The sequence below is a fragment of the Enhydra lutris genome, unplaced genomic scaffold, assembly GCF_002288905.1.
Source record: "Enhydra lutris kenyoni isolate GAN:26980312 unplaced genomic scaffold, ASM228890v2 scaffoldscaffold17, whole genome shotgun sequence".
Classification (NCBI taxonomy): domain Eukaryota; kingdom Metazoa; phylum Chordata; class Mammalia; order Carnivora; family Mustelidae; genus Enhydra; species Enhydra lutris.
The window spans coordinates 16,296,844-16,315,330 of record NW_019154101.1 but is presented as its reverse complement, the minus strand read 5'-3'; the positions used below and the strand labels follow the sequence as shown (position 1 = coordinate 16,315,330).

At 35.0% G+C, this 18,487-nt stretch overlaps 1 protein-coding gene across 1 annotated transcript in view; it reads left to right on the top strand.

Annotated features, from left to right (window-relative positions):
• Positions 1-18,487, top strand: part of LOC111147590 (TBC1 domain family member 32) — a 237,940-nt gene that overhangs the window by 61,498 nt on the left and 157,955 nt on the right. Inside the window, exons 16-19 of the mRNA XM_022503709.1 lie at positions 4,930-5,131; positions 5,698-5,780; positions 14,133-14,271; positions 17,510-17,597. Of these exons, the coding sequence (XP_022359417.1) occupies positions 4,930-5,131; positions 5,698-5,780; positions 14,133-14,271; positions 17,510-17,597 (512 nt within the window). The remainder of the gene's footprint in view (positions 1-4,929; positions 5,132-5,697; positions 5,781-14,132; positions 14,272-17,509; positions 17,598-18,487) is intronic.

Below are 18,487 nucleotides of genomic sequence, written 5' to 3'. Positions count from 1 at the left end.
GTCTTCTTTGCAGAAATGTCTGTTCATGTCCTCTGCCCATTTCTTGATTGGATTATTTGTTCTTTGGGTGTTGAGTTTGCTAAGTTCTTTATAGATTTTGGACACTAGCCCTTTATCCGATATGTCATTTGCAAATATCTTCTCCCATTCTGTCAGTTGTCTTTTGGTTTTGTTAACTGTTTCCTTTGCTGTGCAAAAGCTTTTGATCTTGATAAAATCCCAATAGTTCATTTTTGCCCTTGCTTCCCTTGCCTTTGGCGATGTTCCTAGGAAGATGTTGCTGCGGCTGAGGTCGAAGAGGTTGCTGCCTGTGTTCTCCTCAAGGATTTTGATGGATTCCTTTCTCACATTGAGGTCCTTCATCCATTTTGAGTCTATTTTCGTGTGTGGTGTAAGGAAATGGTCCAATTTCATTTTTCTGCATGTGGCCGTCCAGTTTTCCCAACACCATTTATTGAAGAGGCTATCTTTTTTCCATTGGACATTCTTTCCTGCTTTGTTGAAGATGAGTTGACCATAGAGTTGAGGGTCTATTTCTGGGCTCTCTATTCTGTTCCATTGATCTATGTGTCTGTTTTTGTGCCAGTACCATGCTGTCTTGATGATGACAGCTTTTTAATAGAGCTTGAAGTCCGGAATTGTGATGCCACCGACTTTGGCTTTCTTTTTCAATATTCCTTTGGCTATTCGAGGTCTTTTCTGGTTGCATATAAATTTTAGGATTATTTGTTCCATTTCTTTGAAAAAAATGGGTGGTACTTTGATAGGAATTGCATTAAATGTGTAGACTGCTTTAGGTAGCATAGACATTTTCACAATATTTATTCTTCCAATCCAGGAGCATGGAACATTTTTCCATTTCTTTGTGTCTTCCTCAATTTCTTTCATGAGTACTTTATAGTTTTCTGAGTATAGATTCTTAGCCTCTTTGGTTAGGTTTATTCCTAGGTATCTTATAGTTTTGGGTGCAATTATAAATGGGATTGACTCCTTAATTTCTCTTTCTTCTGTCTTGTTGTTGGTGTAGAGGAATGCAACTGATTTCTGTGCCTTGATTTTATATCCTGACACTTTACTGAATTCCTGTACAACTTCTAGCAGTTTTGGAGTGGAGTCTTTTGAGTTTTCCACATATAGTATCATATCATCTGCAAAGAGTGATAGTTTGACTTCTTCTTTGCCGATTTGGATGCCTTTAATTTCCTTTTGTTGTCTGATTGCTGAGGCTAGGACTTCTAGTACTATGTTGAATAGCAGTGGTGATAACGGACATCCCTGCCGTGTTCCTGACCTTAGCGGAAAAGCTTTCAGTTTTTCTCCATTGAGAATGATATTTGCGGTGGGTTTTTCATAGATGGCTTTGATAATATTGAGGTATGTGCCCTCTATCCCTACACTTTGAAGAGTTTTGATCAGGAAGGGGTGCTGTACTTTGTCAAGTGCTTTTTCATCATCTATTGAGAGTATCATATGGTTCTTGTTCTTTCTTTTATTAATGTGTTGTATCACATTGATTGATTTGCGGATGTTGAACCAACCTTACAGCCCTGGAATAAATCCCAATATCCTTGATGAACACAGATGCGAAAATTCTCACCAAAATACTAGCCAATAGGATTCAACAGTACATTAAAAGGATTATTCTCCACGACCAAGTGGGATTTATTCTGTTTTTAATTTTTAAAAATTTAAAAAATTTTTTATTATGTTTTAGTTAGCCAACTTACAGTACATTATTAGTTTTTGATGTGTTCAACGATTCATTAGGTTCCCTTACCTTGAACAGATTAGACAGATTACATTAAACAGATAAGACATTAACTATCAGTTTCTTTTGAATCACCATTGTGCTATGGTTGTTTCTGATTAATTATTTATATTGGTAAAAGATAGGAATCATCTCAAATTTCCAATAACAAGAGGCTGATTGATTAAATTGTGTTTGCACAAAGGAGCACTTAGCAGCTGTGCAATGGGAACATGGAATTTTTATATGTATTGATGCGGAGTTATCTTCAGGATATCTAAGTGAGCAAATGAAACACTAAAGGATGTTTTAGAATGCTACCTTTTATATAATGGAAGGGAATATGAATAAATAAAATACTGATATTTTTCAAAAGGAGTGGTAAAAGGGTAAACTGAAAAAGAAGTTTTAGAGGAAGAGAGAAGAACATGTGGATAGGGAAGTAGAGATGGAAGATATATGGGTTATACCTCCATTGTACCTAAATTTGACTTTAGAATCATGTAGCTGTTTTACATGCTAAATGTAATAGTTAAATAAAAAAGAAAAATTCACATTTCAAAGAAATTCGGACGAATAGGAATAATTGAATTTAACCACCAAGCAAGTTAGTGACCTACCCATGCAGAGGAAAGAATTACCTCAAGTGACCTGATTTGAACATTTCTAGTGGGATACATCATAAGGTTGAAAGAAAAAATTCTTAAAGTAATCTTAAACTGCTATCAGTATGTTTTGAAACTATTATGAACATACTCTAAAATAAAGCAAATAAATAATGAGCATCATAAGGAATTAGAATAGAGAATTAAAGAAGTTAAACTTGAATTTCAAATTCATAATGGAAATATAAGTATTACTTTATTTTTCTTATGCAGAACTACCACTAAAGAGACCTACAAATAATGACAACCCCTTAGCAATGAGTTGGCGCCAAGGTTGTGGTCTCTAAATATCTAAATTTTTGTTATTGTTGTTTTATTTTGCAAAAGGAGGAAGGGATCCTTGAAGGTAGTTGTTTCTGGATTGGGCTGGGAAATATGCAAGGTGATCCCGAGATATCTTACCATTCTAGAAAGTAAGGAAATTATCTAAGACTAAAGACATAGTGTCAAAAGTACCCCAGGCTACCAGAAGGGGCCTCCTACTGGTTTAAAGTGGATAATTTGAGGATTAAAAAATGACTTTAGGGGCGCCTGGGTGGCTCAGTCTTCGGCTCGGATCATGATTCCAGAGTCCTGGGATTGAGCCCTGCATCGGGCTCCCCGCTTGGCAGGAAGCCTGCTTCTTCCTCTTGCACTCCTTCTGCCTGTGTTCTCTCTTTTGCTGTGTCTCTCTCTGTCAAATAAATAAATCAATCTTAAAAAAAAAAAAAGACTTTAATGATTGACATACATAAAGCATACAAAAATGATTTTAAAAATACACTAAAATTAAAAAAAAAAACCCAAAACCTTGTCAGTTACCCATTGAGGTTGTGGACACCGACTCATCATTTTTCAAATTGATTAAAAATGTTCAGATTCTTTTTTTCAATTTCCTGTCAAACTCTATTTTTTAAAAGGTTTTTGGTGATTAGAGTGAGTGTGCAACATGAGTATGAGTGGGAGGAGCAGAGTGAGAGAGTGAGAGAGAATCTGAGGCTGAGCCTGTGCTGAGCTTGGAGCACAGCGCAGGGTTCTGTCTCCTGACCTGAGCTGAAACCAAGAGTAGGACACAACTGACTATGCCACCCAGGTGCCCCTGTACAAACTGTATTTTAATATAACTCTTAAGTTACTGAGGATAAAGTTCTTTATAGAAAAAATTAAAAATCATCATTTGGTAACTCCTAATGAAATAGTTGATTTAGGAAATTATCATGAATTGGTGCTAAAACCATTAGGTAAAAAGGCTTGATGTGGGGAGAACTTCCCACTGGAGAGTTCAGGCTCATATCATCTGACCAGCTGATTTTTTAGTACTATTAAAAGTGGGACAACCAGATCTGTATCTAATGAAATGATGCAGTAGGAGGTACACAATAGCAACCAGTGATGAAGTTGTTTGGCCAAGATAAAAGAAATTGAACTTTAAACCTCTAGATATAATTATCAATTTATAGGAAATATGGAAAAGTAGAGGAACATATTAAATGACAGCATGGTGAAGCAATTATGCAAATAAAGAATGGATAGGAGAAATACATCACTTCTCCAAATTAATGGCATGGTTATGAAAGAAAATAGGGGGCCTAAATGATCACAGTAACTTAATGTACTCTGTGAAACTTGTTTGAATTTTGATTTATACAAATCTATTATAAGGAGTACCTAATCAGGAGAATCTTGATATGGGTGAATTATCGGATAATATTAAAAATTATAGTTTTGTTAGTTGGGGTATTGGCATGTAACATAGAAACCTTAATCACTGTCTGACATTTAACCTATAATATTGCAGTAGAGGTGGGTAGAGGCAAAGGTCAGGGAATAGATAAAACAAGACTGGTAAAATGTAGGAACTATGGAAGATGGGTGGAGGGATACATGGAGAGTCAGAATCCTGTCCTATCCACAGCTGATTGTAACGTGTGCTGCTCTGGAGCTAGATACGCTGGGTTTGAGTCCAGGCTCCACTTCTTACTAGCTATATGATATTTTTAAAGTTATTTAAGTCCTGTAAGCTTTAACTATGTTACCTGTTTAAAAAATGAAGAATATATCTACTTCATAGGGTTAGTGTAAGGATTAAATGAGTTAATACATCTAAAATACTTAGAACAATGCCTGGAATATTAAGTATTTACTATGATTTTCTTATTATTACTGTTAAAGTGTCCCAGTCTCTGAAATAAAGGAGCTACATCCTATTAATGACATGGGAGCTCAGAATTATGTTTTTACTACAATCAAGTGAAGTTACGTATGGCCCTGGGCCCATGATGTCTATAGCTTTTTAAGTGTATAATTTTGCTTTTTTCTATCTGTGTATTCCTTCCTCTTGTCTCCTGAAACTGCTCTCCTTATTAGACAGTTATTTGTACATGTGTGGGAACAGGAATGTTGACATGTTAGAGAACAGCTAGAGAACTAAAGAGGAGCCAAGCAAATGCAGTTTGTGATATGGCTGGACTTTTTGGTAGTACTTTAAGAGGTTATGATTTATAACCTTGGAATCACTTTTAGTCTGTCGTGTTTTAGCCCTACAGGTGCTCATATAATTGCCCAATTTTCGAAAAAACTTCTTGATGAAGATATTTCTATTTTTTCTGGATCGGAAATGTTGCCTGTGGTTAAAGGAGCTTTTATTTCTGTGTGTCGTCAAATATATGGTACATGTGAAGGCTTACAAGTGTTAATTCCTTATTGTTTGCATGAGTCTATAGCAAAGGCATGGAAGAAGGTAAGAAATTTCAATCTTTTTTTCCTCTCTGCAAATCTTTATTTCAAATATAGTCACTATTGTAATGCAGTTTAAATCTTTTACTGGGGCAAATATGATTTTCTTAGCATCACAGTGCTCTAGGGAACATAATGCTTTTTAATTTGGTACAGGATGACTTCACCTCATTTCCTACGAGGGCAGAGTTCTAGGACCAAACTGGGCACTTCAAAGTCTTTTCTTCTGGTAGGAGAGACGTTAGATAATTATCTTTGTATAAACCTACATTCTTTTTCGGAAGCTAATTCTGAGCGATTTTTACGGACAGCTGGGGCTTTGTTATGGACACTAGAGATTATAATGTAGCAAGAGTCAAATGTAGTATGTTTCAGTACTAAGCCTTTTTTCCCCACATTTATATACTTCATTTAAAAATAATTTTAGATGATACTTAATTAAAAACCAAATAACTTAAAATTTGAAGGTAATTTAATTTTAATTATATTAAGGATCGAGTGTAAAAATGTATCATGAGATCTTATGAATAATGCTGTCAATAAAAAATAATGTAATCTGTTGTATTTTAGACAAGTTTGCTATCTGAAAGAATTCCTACTCCAGTAAAGGGTTTGGATTCTGTTTCTTCGGTAAACCAGGAATCCCAAAACATGTAAGCACAATTGATTAAACTTACCTGTTTTTCTACATTTGCTGAAATAATTTAAATGAGAATGTAATTGAATAGTGTAGCAAAAATGCACCTGAAACTAATATCACACTGTATGTTAATTAATTGGATTGAAATAAAAACTAAAAAAAGAAAATACAGGAAGTTAAATGTATATGTATAGGATTAAAGAAAATTACATGTGGGGGAACTTTAAAGATCATGTCATACTTGTACCTTATATCTAGCATTACTTACTATACTTGCTTTAAGGGATATTCTTAAGAAAAATTAAAAAATAGCATTTCAGGTAGATACAGTTTAAAGAAGTCAAACAAAAAGTCTTTTTCATTTCCTTAATAGTATAATGGTTTAACAAATAGTTAATTCTTCTCTAAAAATCTGCTAAAATTTTTACTGATCGTTGTCACAAAATTAAAACCTTTGCCATTTTGTATGTGTGTGAGAGAGAGGAGGGGAGAACATTTCTGCAATTTTTGAGGTAATTGTTAGATGTTTTCTTTTCTTTTTTTAAAAAGATTTTATTTATGTATTTAAGAGAGAGAGGGAACAGAGAAATAGGGATGGGTGGTGGGGGTGACAGAGCACTTTTTCATGTGTCCATTGGTCATTTGGATGTCTTCTTTGCAGAAATGTCTGTTCATGTCCTCTTCCCATTTCTTGATTGGATTATTTGTTCTTTGGCTGTTGAGTTTGATAAGTTCCTTATAGCTTTGGATACTTTGGATAGTAGCCCTTTATCTGATATGTCATTTGCAAATGTCTTTTCCTATTCTGTCATTTGTCTTTTGGTTTTGTTGATTGTTTCCTTTTCTGTGCAAAAGCTTTTTATCTTGATGAAGTCCCAGTTGTTCATTTTTGCCCTTGCTTCCCTTGTCTTTAGCGATGTGTCTAGGAAAAAGTTGTTGGAGCTGAGGTCAAAGAGGTTGCTGCCTGTGTTCTCCTCAAGGATTTTGATGAATCCCTGTCTCATGTTCAGGTCTTTTGTCCACTTTGAGTCTGTTTTTGTGCGTGGTATAAGGAAGTGGTCCAGTTTCATTCTTCCACATGTGGCTGTCCCAATTTCTGCAACATCATTTGTTGAAGAGACTGTCTTTTTTCTATTGGACATTCTTTCCTGCTTTGCTGAAGTTTGGTTTACCATAGATTTGACGGTCCATTTCTGGGCTCTCTAGTCTGTTCCATTGATCTGTGTGTCTGTTTTTGTGCCAGTACCATACTGTTTTGATGATGACAGCTTTGTGATAGAACTTGAAGTCTAGAATTGTGACGCTGCCAGCTTTGGTTTTCTTTTTCAACATTCTTCTGGATATTTGGGGTCTTTTCTGGTTCTATTTAAATTTTAAGATTATTTGTTCCATTTCTTTGAAAAAAGTTGGTGGTATTTTGGTAAGGATTGCATTAAACATGTAGATTGCTCTAGGTAGCGTAGACATTTTCACAATATTTATTCTTCCAATCCATGAACATGGAACGTTTTCCCATTTCTTATTGTCTTCCTCAATTTCTTTCATGAGTATTCTATAGTTTTCTGACTACAGATTCTTTGCCTCTTTGGTTAAATTTATTCCTAGGTATATTACAGTTTTGGGTGCAGTTGTAAATGAAATCAACTCCTTAATTTTTCTTTTTTCTGTTTTGTTGTTGTATAGAAATACAACTGATTTCTTTACATTGATTTTATATCCTGATACTTTACTGAATTCCTGAGTTCCTATATGAGTTCTAATGTTTTGGAGTGGAGTCTTTTGGATTTTCCATGTAAAGTATATATCATCTACAAAGAGTGAGAGTTTGACTTCTTCTTTGCTGATTTGGATGCCTTTTGTTTCTTTTTGTTGTGTGATTGCTAAGGCTAGGATTTCTAGTACTATGTTGAATAGCAGTGGTGAAAGTGGACATTCCTACCGTGTTCCTGACCTTTGGGAAAATCTCTGTTTTTCCCCATTGAGAGTGATATTTGCTTAGGCTTTTCATAGATGGCTTTTGTGATATTAAGGTACGTACCCCCTATCCCTACACTGTGAAGAATTTTCATCGAGAAAGAGTGCTGTACTTTGTCAAATGTTTTCTCAGCATCTATTGAGAGTATCATATGGTTCTTGTCCTTTCTTTTATTAGTATATTGTATAACATTGATTGATTTGTGGATTTTAAACCATCTTTGCAGCCCAGGAATAAATCCCATTTGGTTGTGGTGAGTAATCATTTTAATGTACTGTTGGATCCTATTGGCTAGTATTTTGGTGAGAATTTTTGCATCTGTGTTCATCAGGGATATTGGTCTGTAATTCTCCTTTTTGATGGAGTCTTTGGTTTTGGGATCAAGGTCATGTAGGCCTCATAAAATGAGTTTGGAAGTTTTCCTTCCATTTCTGTTTTTTTGGAATAGTTTCAAGAGAATAGGTATTAATTCTTCTTTAAATGTTTGTTAGAATTCCCCTGGGAAGCCATCTGGCCCTGAGCTCTTGTTTCTTGGGAGATTTTTAAAGATTGCTTCAATTTCCTTACTGGTTTTGGGTTTGTTCAGGTTTTCTATTTCTTCCTGATTCAGTTTTGGTAGTTTGTATGTCTCTAGGAATACATCCATTTCTTCCATATTGTCTAATATGCTGGCGTATAGTTGCTCATAATATGTTTTTATTATTGTTTGTATTTCTTTAGTGTTGGTTGTGATCTTTCCTCTTTCATTCATGATTTTAACAATTTGGGTCCTTTTCTTTTCTTTTTGATAAGTCTGGCCATGGGTTTATCAGTCTTATTAATTCTCTCAAAGAACCAGTTGCTACTTTCATTGATCTGTTCTACTGTTCTTTTGGTTTCCATTTCATTGATATCTGCCGCGATCTTTATTATTTCTTTTGTCCTGCTGGGGTTAGGCTTTATTTGTTGTTCTTTCTCCAGCCTCTTTAGGTTCAGGGTTAGGTTGTGTAATTGAGACCTTTCTTGTTTCTTGAGAAAGGCTTGTATTGCTATATATTTTCCTCTTAGGATTGCCTTTGCTGCATCCCAAAGATTTTGGACAGTTGTGTTTGCATTTTCATTTGTTTCCATGAATTTTAAAAATTCTTCTTTAATTTCCTGGTTGACCCATTCATTCTTTAGTAGGATGCTCTTTGTCCTCCATTTATTTGAGTTCTTTCCAATTTTCCTCTTGTGTTTGTGTTCTAGTTTGAAAGCATTGTGGTCCAAAAATATTCAGGGAATGATCCCAATGTTTTGGTACCAGTTGAGACCTGATTTGTGACCCAGGATGTGATCTATTCTGGAGAATTTTCCATGTACACTAGCGAAGAATGTGTATTCTGTAGCTTTGAGATGGAATGTTCTGAATATATCTGTGACTTCCATCTGGTCCAATGTGTCATTTAAAGCCTTATTTCCTTGTCCACCTTTTGCTTAGATGATCTGTCTATTTCAGTGAGGGGGTGTTAAATTCCCCTATTATTATTTTATTATTGTTGATGTGTTTCTTTGATTTTGTTATTAACAAATTATCAACATTTTTTTGTTAATTATTGTTTATATATTATGTTAATATATGTTATATGTTATATTAACATATAATATATGTTAATATATTGTTTATAATTATAAATTATTGTTATTGACAAAATATAATTGGCTACTCCCATGTTAGGGGCATAGATATTTAAAATTGTAAGATCTTCTTGTTGGATAGACTCCTTAAATATGATAATAGTGATCTTCCTCATCTCTTACTATAGTTTTGGTTTAAAATCTAATGTGTCTGATATAAGGATTGCTACCCCATCTTTCTTTTGATGTCCATTATCGTGGTAAATGGTTTACTACCCCCTAACTTTCAATCTTGAGGTGTCTTTGGGTCTAAAATGAGTCTCTTGCAGATAGTGTATTGATTGGTCTTGTTTTTTAATCCAATCTGATACCCTTTGTGTTTTGATTGGGACATTTATCCCATTTACCTTCAGGATAACCATTGAAAGATACGAATTTAGTGCCCTTGTATTCCCTGTAAGGTGACTGTTAGTGTATATTATCTCTGTTCCTTTATGATCTGTGTTACTTTTGGGCTCTCTCTTTGTTTAGAGGACCCCTTTCGTATATCCTATAGGGCTGACTTGGTGTTTGCAAATCTTTTTTTTTTTTTTTTTTTTTTTGTCTTGGAAGCTTTTTTTTCTCTCCTATTTTTTTTCCTTTTTTTCTCTCCTTCTATAACCAGCCTAGCTGGGTATAGTATTCTTGGATGCATATTTTTCTCATTTAGTCCCCTGAATATATCATGCCGGTTCTTTCTGGCCTACCAGGTGTCTGTCGATAGGTCTGTGCTGTCAATCTAATGTTTCTACCATTGTAGGTTGCAGACTTCTTGTCCTGAGGGGCTTTCAGGATTTTCTCTTTGTCTCTGAGACTTGTAAGTTTTATTATTATATGACAGGGTATTGATCTATTTTTATTGATTTTGAGAGGGGTTCTCTGTGCCTCTTGGGTTTTGATGTCTGCTTCCTTCGCCAAATTAGGGAAGTTTTCCATTATAATTTGCTCTAGTATTCCTTCTGCCCCCTCTCTCTTTTTCTTCTTCTTCTTGGATCCCAATTATTCTAATACTGTTTTATCTTATGGTGTCACTTATCTCTTGAATCTCCCCTCATGGTCCACTTCTCTTTTATCTCAGCTTCTTTTCTCCATCATTTGTTTTTCTGTATCACTAGTTCTCTCTTCTGCCTCATTTATCCTAGCAGTTAGTGCCTCCATTTTTTATTGCATGTCATTAATAGCCTTTTTAATTTCAACTTGGTTAGATTTTAGTTCTTTTATATCTTCAGAAGGGGATTCTTTAGTATCTTTTAAGCTTTTTTCAAGCCCAACTATTATCTTTATTTTTTTTTTTAAAGATTTTATTTATTTATTTGACAGACAGAGATCACAAGTAGGCAGAGAGGCAGGCAGAGAGAGAGGAGGAAGCAGGTTCCCTGCCGAGCAGAGAGCCCAATGTGGGGCTCGATCCCGGGATCCTGGGATCATGACCTGAGCCAAAGGCAGAGGCCTTAACCCGCTGAGCCACCCAGGCGCCCCCCAACTATTATCTTTATAATTGTCATTATGAACTCTCGTTTCTACATCTTACTAATATCCATATTGATTAGGTCCCTGCCAGTTGGTCCTGCCTCTTATTCTCTTTTTTTTTGAGGTGAGCTTTTTCATTTTGTCACTTTGTCCAAAGAAGAATAGATAAATGAGAGAATAAAATGCTAAAAGGGTAACAACAGCCCCAGAAAAATACACACTAAACAAGAGACCCAAAATCGGGGCAAAAAGAAAGGAAAAGAAAAAAAGAAAAAGAATATGATCATACTGGGGAATAGAACGGAGCCACACACTAGATTTTGGGCATATGTTACTCTGTTAGAAAAAACTGCCTCCCAAAAGTTTAAAGAAAGAAAAACATCTATATATACAAAAAATAAGGGGAAATATGATGAAGGGATGGAATATTGCTATAAAGATGAAAATTAAAAAAGATTTTAGGAAAGGAATTGATAAAACAAGTTGGTTGAAAAAGGACCAAAAATTTTTAAAAATAAGAGAGAATGTGATCAGCTGGGAAACGTGAACAAATCCATACACTAGATTTAAGGTATATTTTGGTCTGTTAGAGGAAACTGTATCCCAAATCTTTAAAGCAAGAAAAAATTATGTATATACAAAAAATAAGGTTAAATACAGTAAAGAAATAAAATATGACTGTAACAATGAAAAATTAAAAAGATTTTAAAAAAGGAATTGATAAGCTGTTGGTTGAAAAAGGAAAGAAGAAAAATTAAATGAAACCTAGAAAAAGATAAAATAAAATTAAAAAAATTAACTTCAAAAGACTAAAGGATCATAGGAAAAAAGCCATGAATTCTATATGCTGTATTCCCCTAGTGCTGAAGTTTTGCAGTTGTCATTGGTGGGTAAACTTGGTCTTGGCTGCATTTTCTTTCTGATCTTCTGGGGAGGTGCCTGTTGCATTGATTCTAAATGTCTTTGCCCAAGGTGAAATTGCACTGCCCTTGGTAGGGGCCAGGCTGAGTAATCTGCTTGGGGTTGCTCTTGGTAGCTTCTGTTTCCAGAAAGCTTTCCATATAGCTTTGTAGGATGAGAATGAAAATAGCGGCCTTCCTATCTCTGGCCCTGCTGTCAATCTAATGTTTCTACTATTGTAGGTTGCAGACTTCTTGTCCTGAGGGGCTTTCAGGATTTTCTCTTTGTCTCTGAGACTTGTAAGTTTTACTATTATCTCTGGCCCTGGAGGAGACAAGAACTTGGGCCCCACTCCTTGCTGAACCCTTTGAGAGGAGCAGTCAGTCATTCCTGTCTCCTTGATCTCCCGCCTCACTGTGTGCTCACCTGGCCTGTGACCAAGCGTTTCTGTCTCTGGCACATGCCACAGTTTGGAGTTTCCAAACCAAGCAGATTCTGTGGTGTGCTCCTATGCTGATCCTCCCCACGGAGGAAGGGGACTCTCCCTAGATCTGCCGCTTGTTGTGTCCCTGCTCGAATAGTAGTGACCCAGCTGTTGTGCCGATCACAGTTTAAGGCATCTCCAAGCTGAGAGCCCATTACTTGGCTCTGTCTTCGCAGCCGGCTTCCCCACTGTGATACTTGAGAGCTCCCATGGTCTTTAGGCACTTTAGGCACTTTAGGCACACTTAGGCACCCATGGTCTTTCTGTGACCTTTAGGATGCTGATACCACTGTGTCCCAGCAAAGGTTCCACTCCCCACTTAGCTACTGCCTCCCCCTGTGGTCTGTCTTCCCAAATATCACCTTGGATTTACTTCTCTGCATGTCCTACCCTCCAGAAAGGGTTACTTTTCTGTTCATGGAATTGATGCTATTTTTTTCTTACAGTCTCCTGTTGAGTTTATAGGTGTTCAGAATGGTTTGATAACTATCTAGCTGAATTCCTGGGACCAGATGAAATTTAGGTCTCTGACTCCTCTGCCGTCTTGCTCCTCCCCTCTCTCACATTTTCTCTGTATGTAGTATTTTTTAAGTATATAAATTTTATTTTAATCCAGTTAAATATATATTATTTTTATTAGTCTTATCCAGTCTTAGGTCTTAAGCAGTGAGTCTAGCACTAGTCTTGTGTCTCAAAGGTAATTCCGTTAGTCCTTTATATCCTACTGGAACAATAAATTTGGTTTCTGTTGCCTGCATTTACCTTAAAAGTAGAGTTCTATTTGTTTGTATTTCTGTTCTCTGTCCATGGTGGAATTTGTTATTTAAACATGGTTATATCTTTGGCCATTGCTTTGTGTTATTGGTATAGAGGGATAGATGTCAAAACATGAACTAATCATTCAATTTTAAATTTCAAATTTCTTTACAATCCTTTTCAAAACAGACTTCTGATACTTCCTTGGGGGAAAATGGCATTCATCTCCATACTCACAATTTCACTATACATGTAGATATTGTTTTTTTGCCTATTTTTGTATGCAAAGTTTCTTTCCAGACAACTAGGACTATCGAGTAGGTAGTCCATTTTCTCCTTTTGGTACTTCCAAATGAAGTGCTCATATCCCCTCCTACATTTCTGTATTTCTTGCTCTGACTCTCCTATTAACTGTGTCTTCTGAGTGTTTCAGAATTTTTCTCTGGAGAATGTTACTGTCCTTCCTTTTAAAAGAGTTTGAGGAGGGGCGCCTGGGTGGCTCAGTGGGTTAAGCCTCTACCTTCAGCTCAGGTCATGATCTCAGGGTCCTGAGATCGAGCCCCACATCGGGCTCTCTGCACAGCAGGGAGCCTGCTTCCCCCTCTCTCTCTGCCTGCTTCTCTGCCTACTTGTGATCTCTCTCTCTCTCTCTCTGTTAAAAAAAATAAATAAATAAAAGAGTTTGAGGAAAAAAATGTCATTCTCTAAAAGTAAAATTAAAAACCTATGAAAATAAAGGTACTGTTCCTGATATGCCTTATAAAGTTGAAAGACAGATATTCTGTAATAAAAAGAAAGTATGGAAATAATGGAGAGTTGGGACTTGGGGATTCAGGCCCAGCAGAATTATGGTAGGAGAAGAGAATGAAATTAAAGTGAAGATGAGAGAAACTAGATGTAATAAAAATGCTGACACCTGTAGTTAACATTTGATTAAAGTGGAAGAAAATTATTGGCATAGAAAATATAATAATAAAAACTCACTCTCATGGAAACCATACTTTTTATTTATCTTACTTTTTAAACTGCATACTTAGCTATCAGTATGTACTCTGTAAGTTTATTAACAGTATTAAGCTGAAATTATTTTCTTTTCAGTTTTGAGTGTAATAATGAAATGCATACCTTTCTTTTACCTGTTTCAGTATGGCTTGGGAAGAGAATTTGTTAGATGATTTACTAAATTTTGCTGCCACTCCCAAAGGACTACTCTTTCTTCAAAGAACAGGTGCCATCAATGAATGTGTGACATTTATGTTCAACCAATATGCAAAAAAATTACAGGTATGAATTACCATCTGCCGCAGGCAAAAAGAATTTTTGTTGTTGTAAAAGCCATTAAGAATATCATTCTGTCTTCTCTGTAGAAGAGAGACAATTAAACCTCAATTAAAAAGCCATATAGCATTGTAATATTTAACTTGATATTTTTTCAAGAAAGCATTAGAGTTGATGTTGCTATCTATGTATGTGTTTACAGGATGGGAAGCAACCAGATGGAATTGAAAAATACATTTAACCATCCAGATGTGTTATAAATATAATAAATTTTGGTTACACTAAAACTGGATGGACTTTCAGGAAGGGGATAAACCTCATTGGGCTTAAATGCAAATGTTAATAAGAATTTAGTTCTCACATTAAAAAAAAATATTTGTAGAGGGATTTTACTGATACTGTTAAAATGTCGAGCATAATTTAGCCCTTTCTCAGAAGTTCATTGAAGTGTATTCAGCTTCTTGCTGTGATAGCATAAACATCCCTGAACTTCTTGGCTTTTTGGATCATATGTATGCTTTTAAATTGTGTCTTCTTTGTTTCTGGCAGCTGTTGTATATTGATGTTACTAGGTTACCAGGTTGTAAATGCCATTTTATTTGTTCTTCAGTTCTAATTTCCTGCTTTTGCTTAAACCTGTGAAAACACAGATAACTCAGAGTTTTTGCCTGGAAGAGTAGGTGGTTTATGAGGGAGGACCCTGAGCATCCCTTCACAAATAAAACATATGAAAATTTGTTCATGGGTTTATGATATTAGGTTTGTATGTGCAGATGTGTTTTTATTTCTTATTTAAATGGACCTCAAGTATAGAGAACTTAGTTATTTATATACCTCAGTTTATGGCATCTCTTTTCATCTGTGCATGTAAGATGTCTGTCTTGATTAATTTGATTCCCCTGTCATTTCTGAGTCACAGTTCCATTTCACCTGGCATGTATTCCTTTATCCCTGGGTTCCATGCTAATGTGTTTAGTATGTATAGTATCTTGGGGTGTGAATACTTCTTGTCAAATATTGTCTTAGTCCATTTAGGCTGTTAAAATACCATAGATTGTGTGGTTTATAAACAGCACACATTTATTGCTCACAGTTCTGGAGGCTGGTAGTCCACGATCAGGATGCCAGTGTGGTCAGGTGAGGGCCCTCTTAGGATCATAGATGTGTCATTGTATCCTCACATGGGTAAGGGCTAGGGGTAAGCCTCACATGGGTAAGCTCTCCGGGATCTTTTTTGAAAGAGTACTAATCCTATTCTTGGGGACTCAACCACCTCATGATCTAATCAAGGTCCCATTCACTACATCACCTTTGGGGTTTAGGATTTCAACATATGAATTTTATTGAGACTCAAATATTCAGACTATAGTAAATATTTAAGTTTCTTGGGAGTTTTAAGTTTACATAAATGAATTTGTCATTTTAATATGAATTTCTCTGCTGGTGAGTTTGAATCTCCTTGTGTACTTAGTTAACCGTTTGGGTGGTTTTTTTTGTTTGTTTGTTTTGTGTGTGTGTGTTTTGTTTTTTTTTACATTTTTGAAAATATTAAAGCAATTCAAAGACATTTTTCTTTCTCAGATGCTTGAGACTATGCATACATAACTTTTGCTACTGTGATCGTATATCTAAGACTAGATGTCATTGTTTTTAACATTTATGAATATTAAAAGAATTTAGCCTTCCTTTGTACCACACTGGTGGTTATAATAGAGGATACTGTTCCCTAAATCTCAGTAATGCACAACCTTATAATATGATTCAATATTTTAATGATGCTTTATGCTATTCAGGACGTTTTTTGAAAATTTAGAGTCTCTGGTATCTTGTAAGAAAGTTACTAGTCCATTTCCTTAATTTTGCTGAAGAGAAAGTAGAGACCCGCACTTTGTAAAATGATCTGTGAATGCTCACACCGAGTTACTGAAGGCAGTAAGACTAGAATTTGTCTTTAACAATGTTCCTGAAAGTTAAGTAATTCTTTAGTCAAGCATCTCTAACTTTTCTGAAGTTTTGCTTTGCCTCTTCCTTTTCAGTACTTAATATGAATTTGGGAGGCTTCTGTGGCTACTAGTATCAAAATCGGCAGAGTCAGTGGGGATGACTGATGTGTAAGGTATTTTTTGAGTTATTACAGAGGAGGGCAAGCAGGAAAAAAACATTCATATTTCTGTACCTCTGTGTCATCTAACTACAGAACTAATGTATGGTAAATTAAGGAAAGTGGAAAATATAAGTAATAAAATTAGAAAAGGAAAGCAAACTTATAAAGACATGAATAGCAGAAAATTGAAGAAATCTAATTCTTTCCCATGATCTTTTAGTTCCTTCCTACTTTTTTTTTTGCCCTCAAATCTGAACGTATAGTTTATATTTTTAAAATTTGATTGAAACAGATCCTTTTAATGGAATGTTGAAAAAATAAAAATTATAAATGGTTAGTTAACTTTGTTTAGAAGTCAGCCATTTTATTAGCCAACCTGGTCATAACTAAGATCTGAGAAGGAATTTTTTTTTAATGCTTATTATTTCCATATTCTGTTTTCTGCCAAGCATGATATTTTTGTGTTTACCATGAATATATGTATAGTACTCTCTTTGGGACATAACAAATTATCCAAGGTCTTCTACAACACTGTTTAGAAACCTGTGTGTTAATGACGAGGATTCTTTGTGTGTGTGTGTGTGTGTGTGTGTGTTCGTGATATACATATATATATATATATGTATATATATATATATATGTAACAAGGAGAAAAAAATCACATTTCCTCTAAAAATAATTACCATTGAGAAGATATTATTTTTTAAAGTTTCTCGGTTATTTATAAGTATAGTTCAACTGGTAGACAATACAGATTTATTAATGAGGAAATTTATTATTGAAAAACTAAACTAAGGAATAAAATAATACAATTTAAAGTCAGAAGGCATGTTAATCTTCATCTGGTCAAAGTTGCTTATTTTATGTATGAAGAGACTGAGACCTAGAGAAGTGACTCATTCAAGGCAAAAATCTACTTCATTTGAAGGCTGGGGTTAGGACCTATATCTGAAATAGGATTGTCAAAAATATTAACTCATTGATAGGGTGTCTGATTTGTGTTTGCTGCTAATTATCCTTACCTAAAAGGATGTGTAGTACTGTAATAAGGAGAATCAGTAACTCTGCATGTAACGTATGAATAAAGTATTAGCATTTTATGTTTTCCTGGTTTTCATTGTTCCTTACTTATGTTGTTAGATCAGCAGGCATAAAAAGTTTGGCTATGGAGTTTTGGTAACACAAGTGGCATCCACAGCAGCAGGTGCAGTAGCACTACAAAGTTCAGGTAAGTTTTCCTTTTAATTAGAATTCTGATTATTTTAAATAAAATGAGCAGGCTGATGGAAAATTTAACTGGCATGATCAGCTCTCAGGATATTTACTCTAAAGTTCTTTTTCCTGTTACTTTCCCTTAGGTAAGGGAAAGTTACAGGGTGTCCTTTATTTTTTCACTTCCATGAAATTGCAGTGGGATTTTTTTTTTTTCTCTTGAAAGATATATGTACACACAGCCTTGTTCTCTTTTTTGAGAACAGGGAACATAATGAATTAAACTGAGAAGTACTTGATGCTTTAGGAAGTTGTCTTTATGTTATAAATCAAAAGGATGTTGTCCTCTCAGTACAGCTGAATCTTCCAGGATTTCTTTCTTTTTTTCTTTTTTCCTTTTTTGAATCTTATAGGATTTCTTAATGCTCAGTTTCAGTGGCCTGTATATGCTTCAGAATTTACATCCACAATAGTTAGCATACATACATATGTCCCATTTCCTTATTTCCCTTCTTCCTCTTTTGCTTCTTGAAAGCTTTCCTCTTACTACTTAGTTTTCACCACTGTCTTTGCAGTCAGCTTGTATTATCTACTATGGATTGGATTTTTAAGAAGTTTAAACATTGCTAACTTAATATATCTAAGGTTATCGGAACCCTGAACCAGAGACAAGACATACCTCTAATAGAGATTCTATGGTTATATTTTTGAAAGCTTAGGGTTGATGAATTATAACATCACTGACCACAACTGATTCTCTCCTTAAATGAAAATATTTTACTATAATATATCTTAAAAACTTTTTGACAAGCTAATTTGGAATATTATGAAACATGTTTCTTGGTAGAAGTTGTCATAAACTGAACAACTTATTTCTTCTTCTACTTGGTATATAATCTAATATAT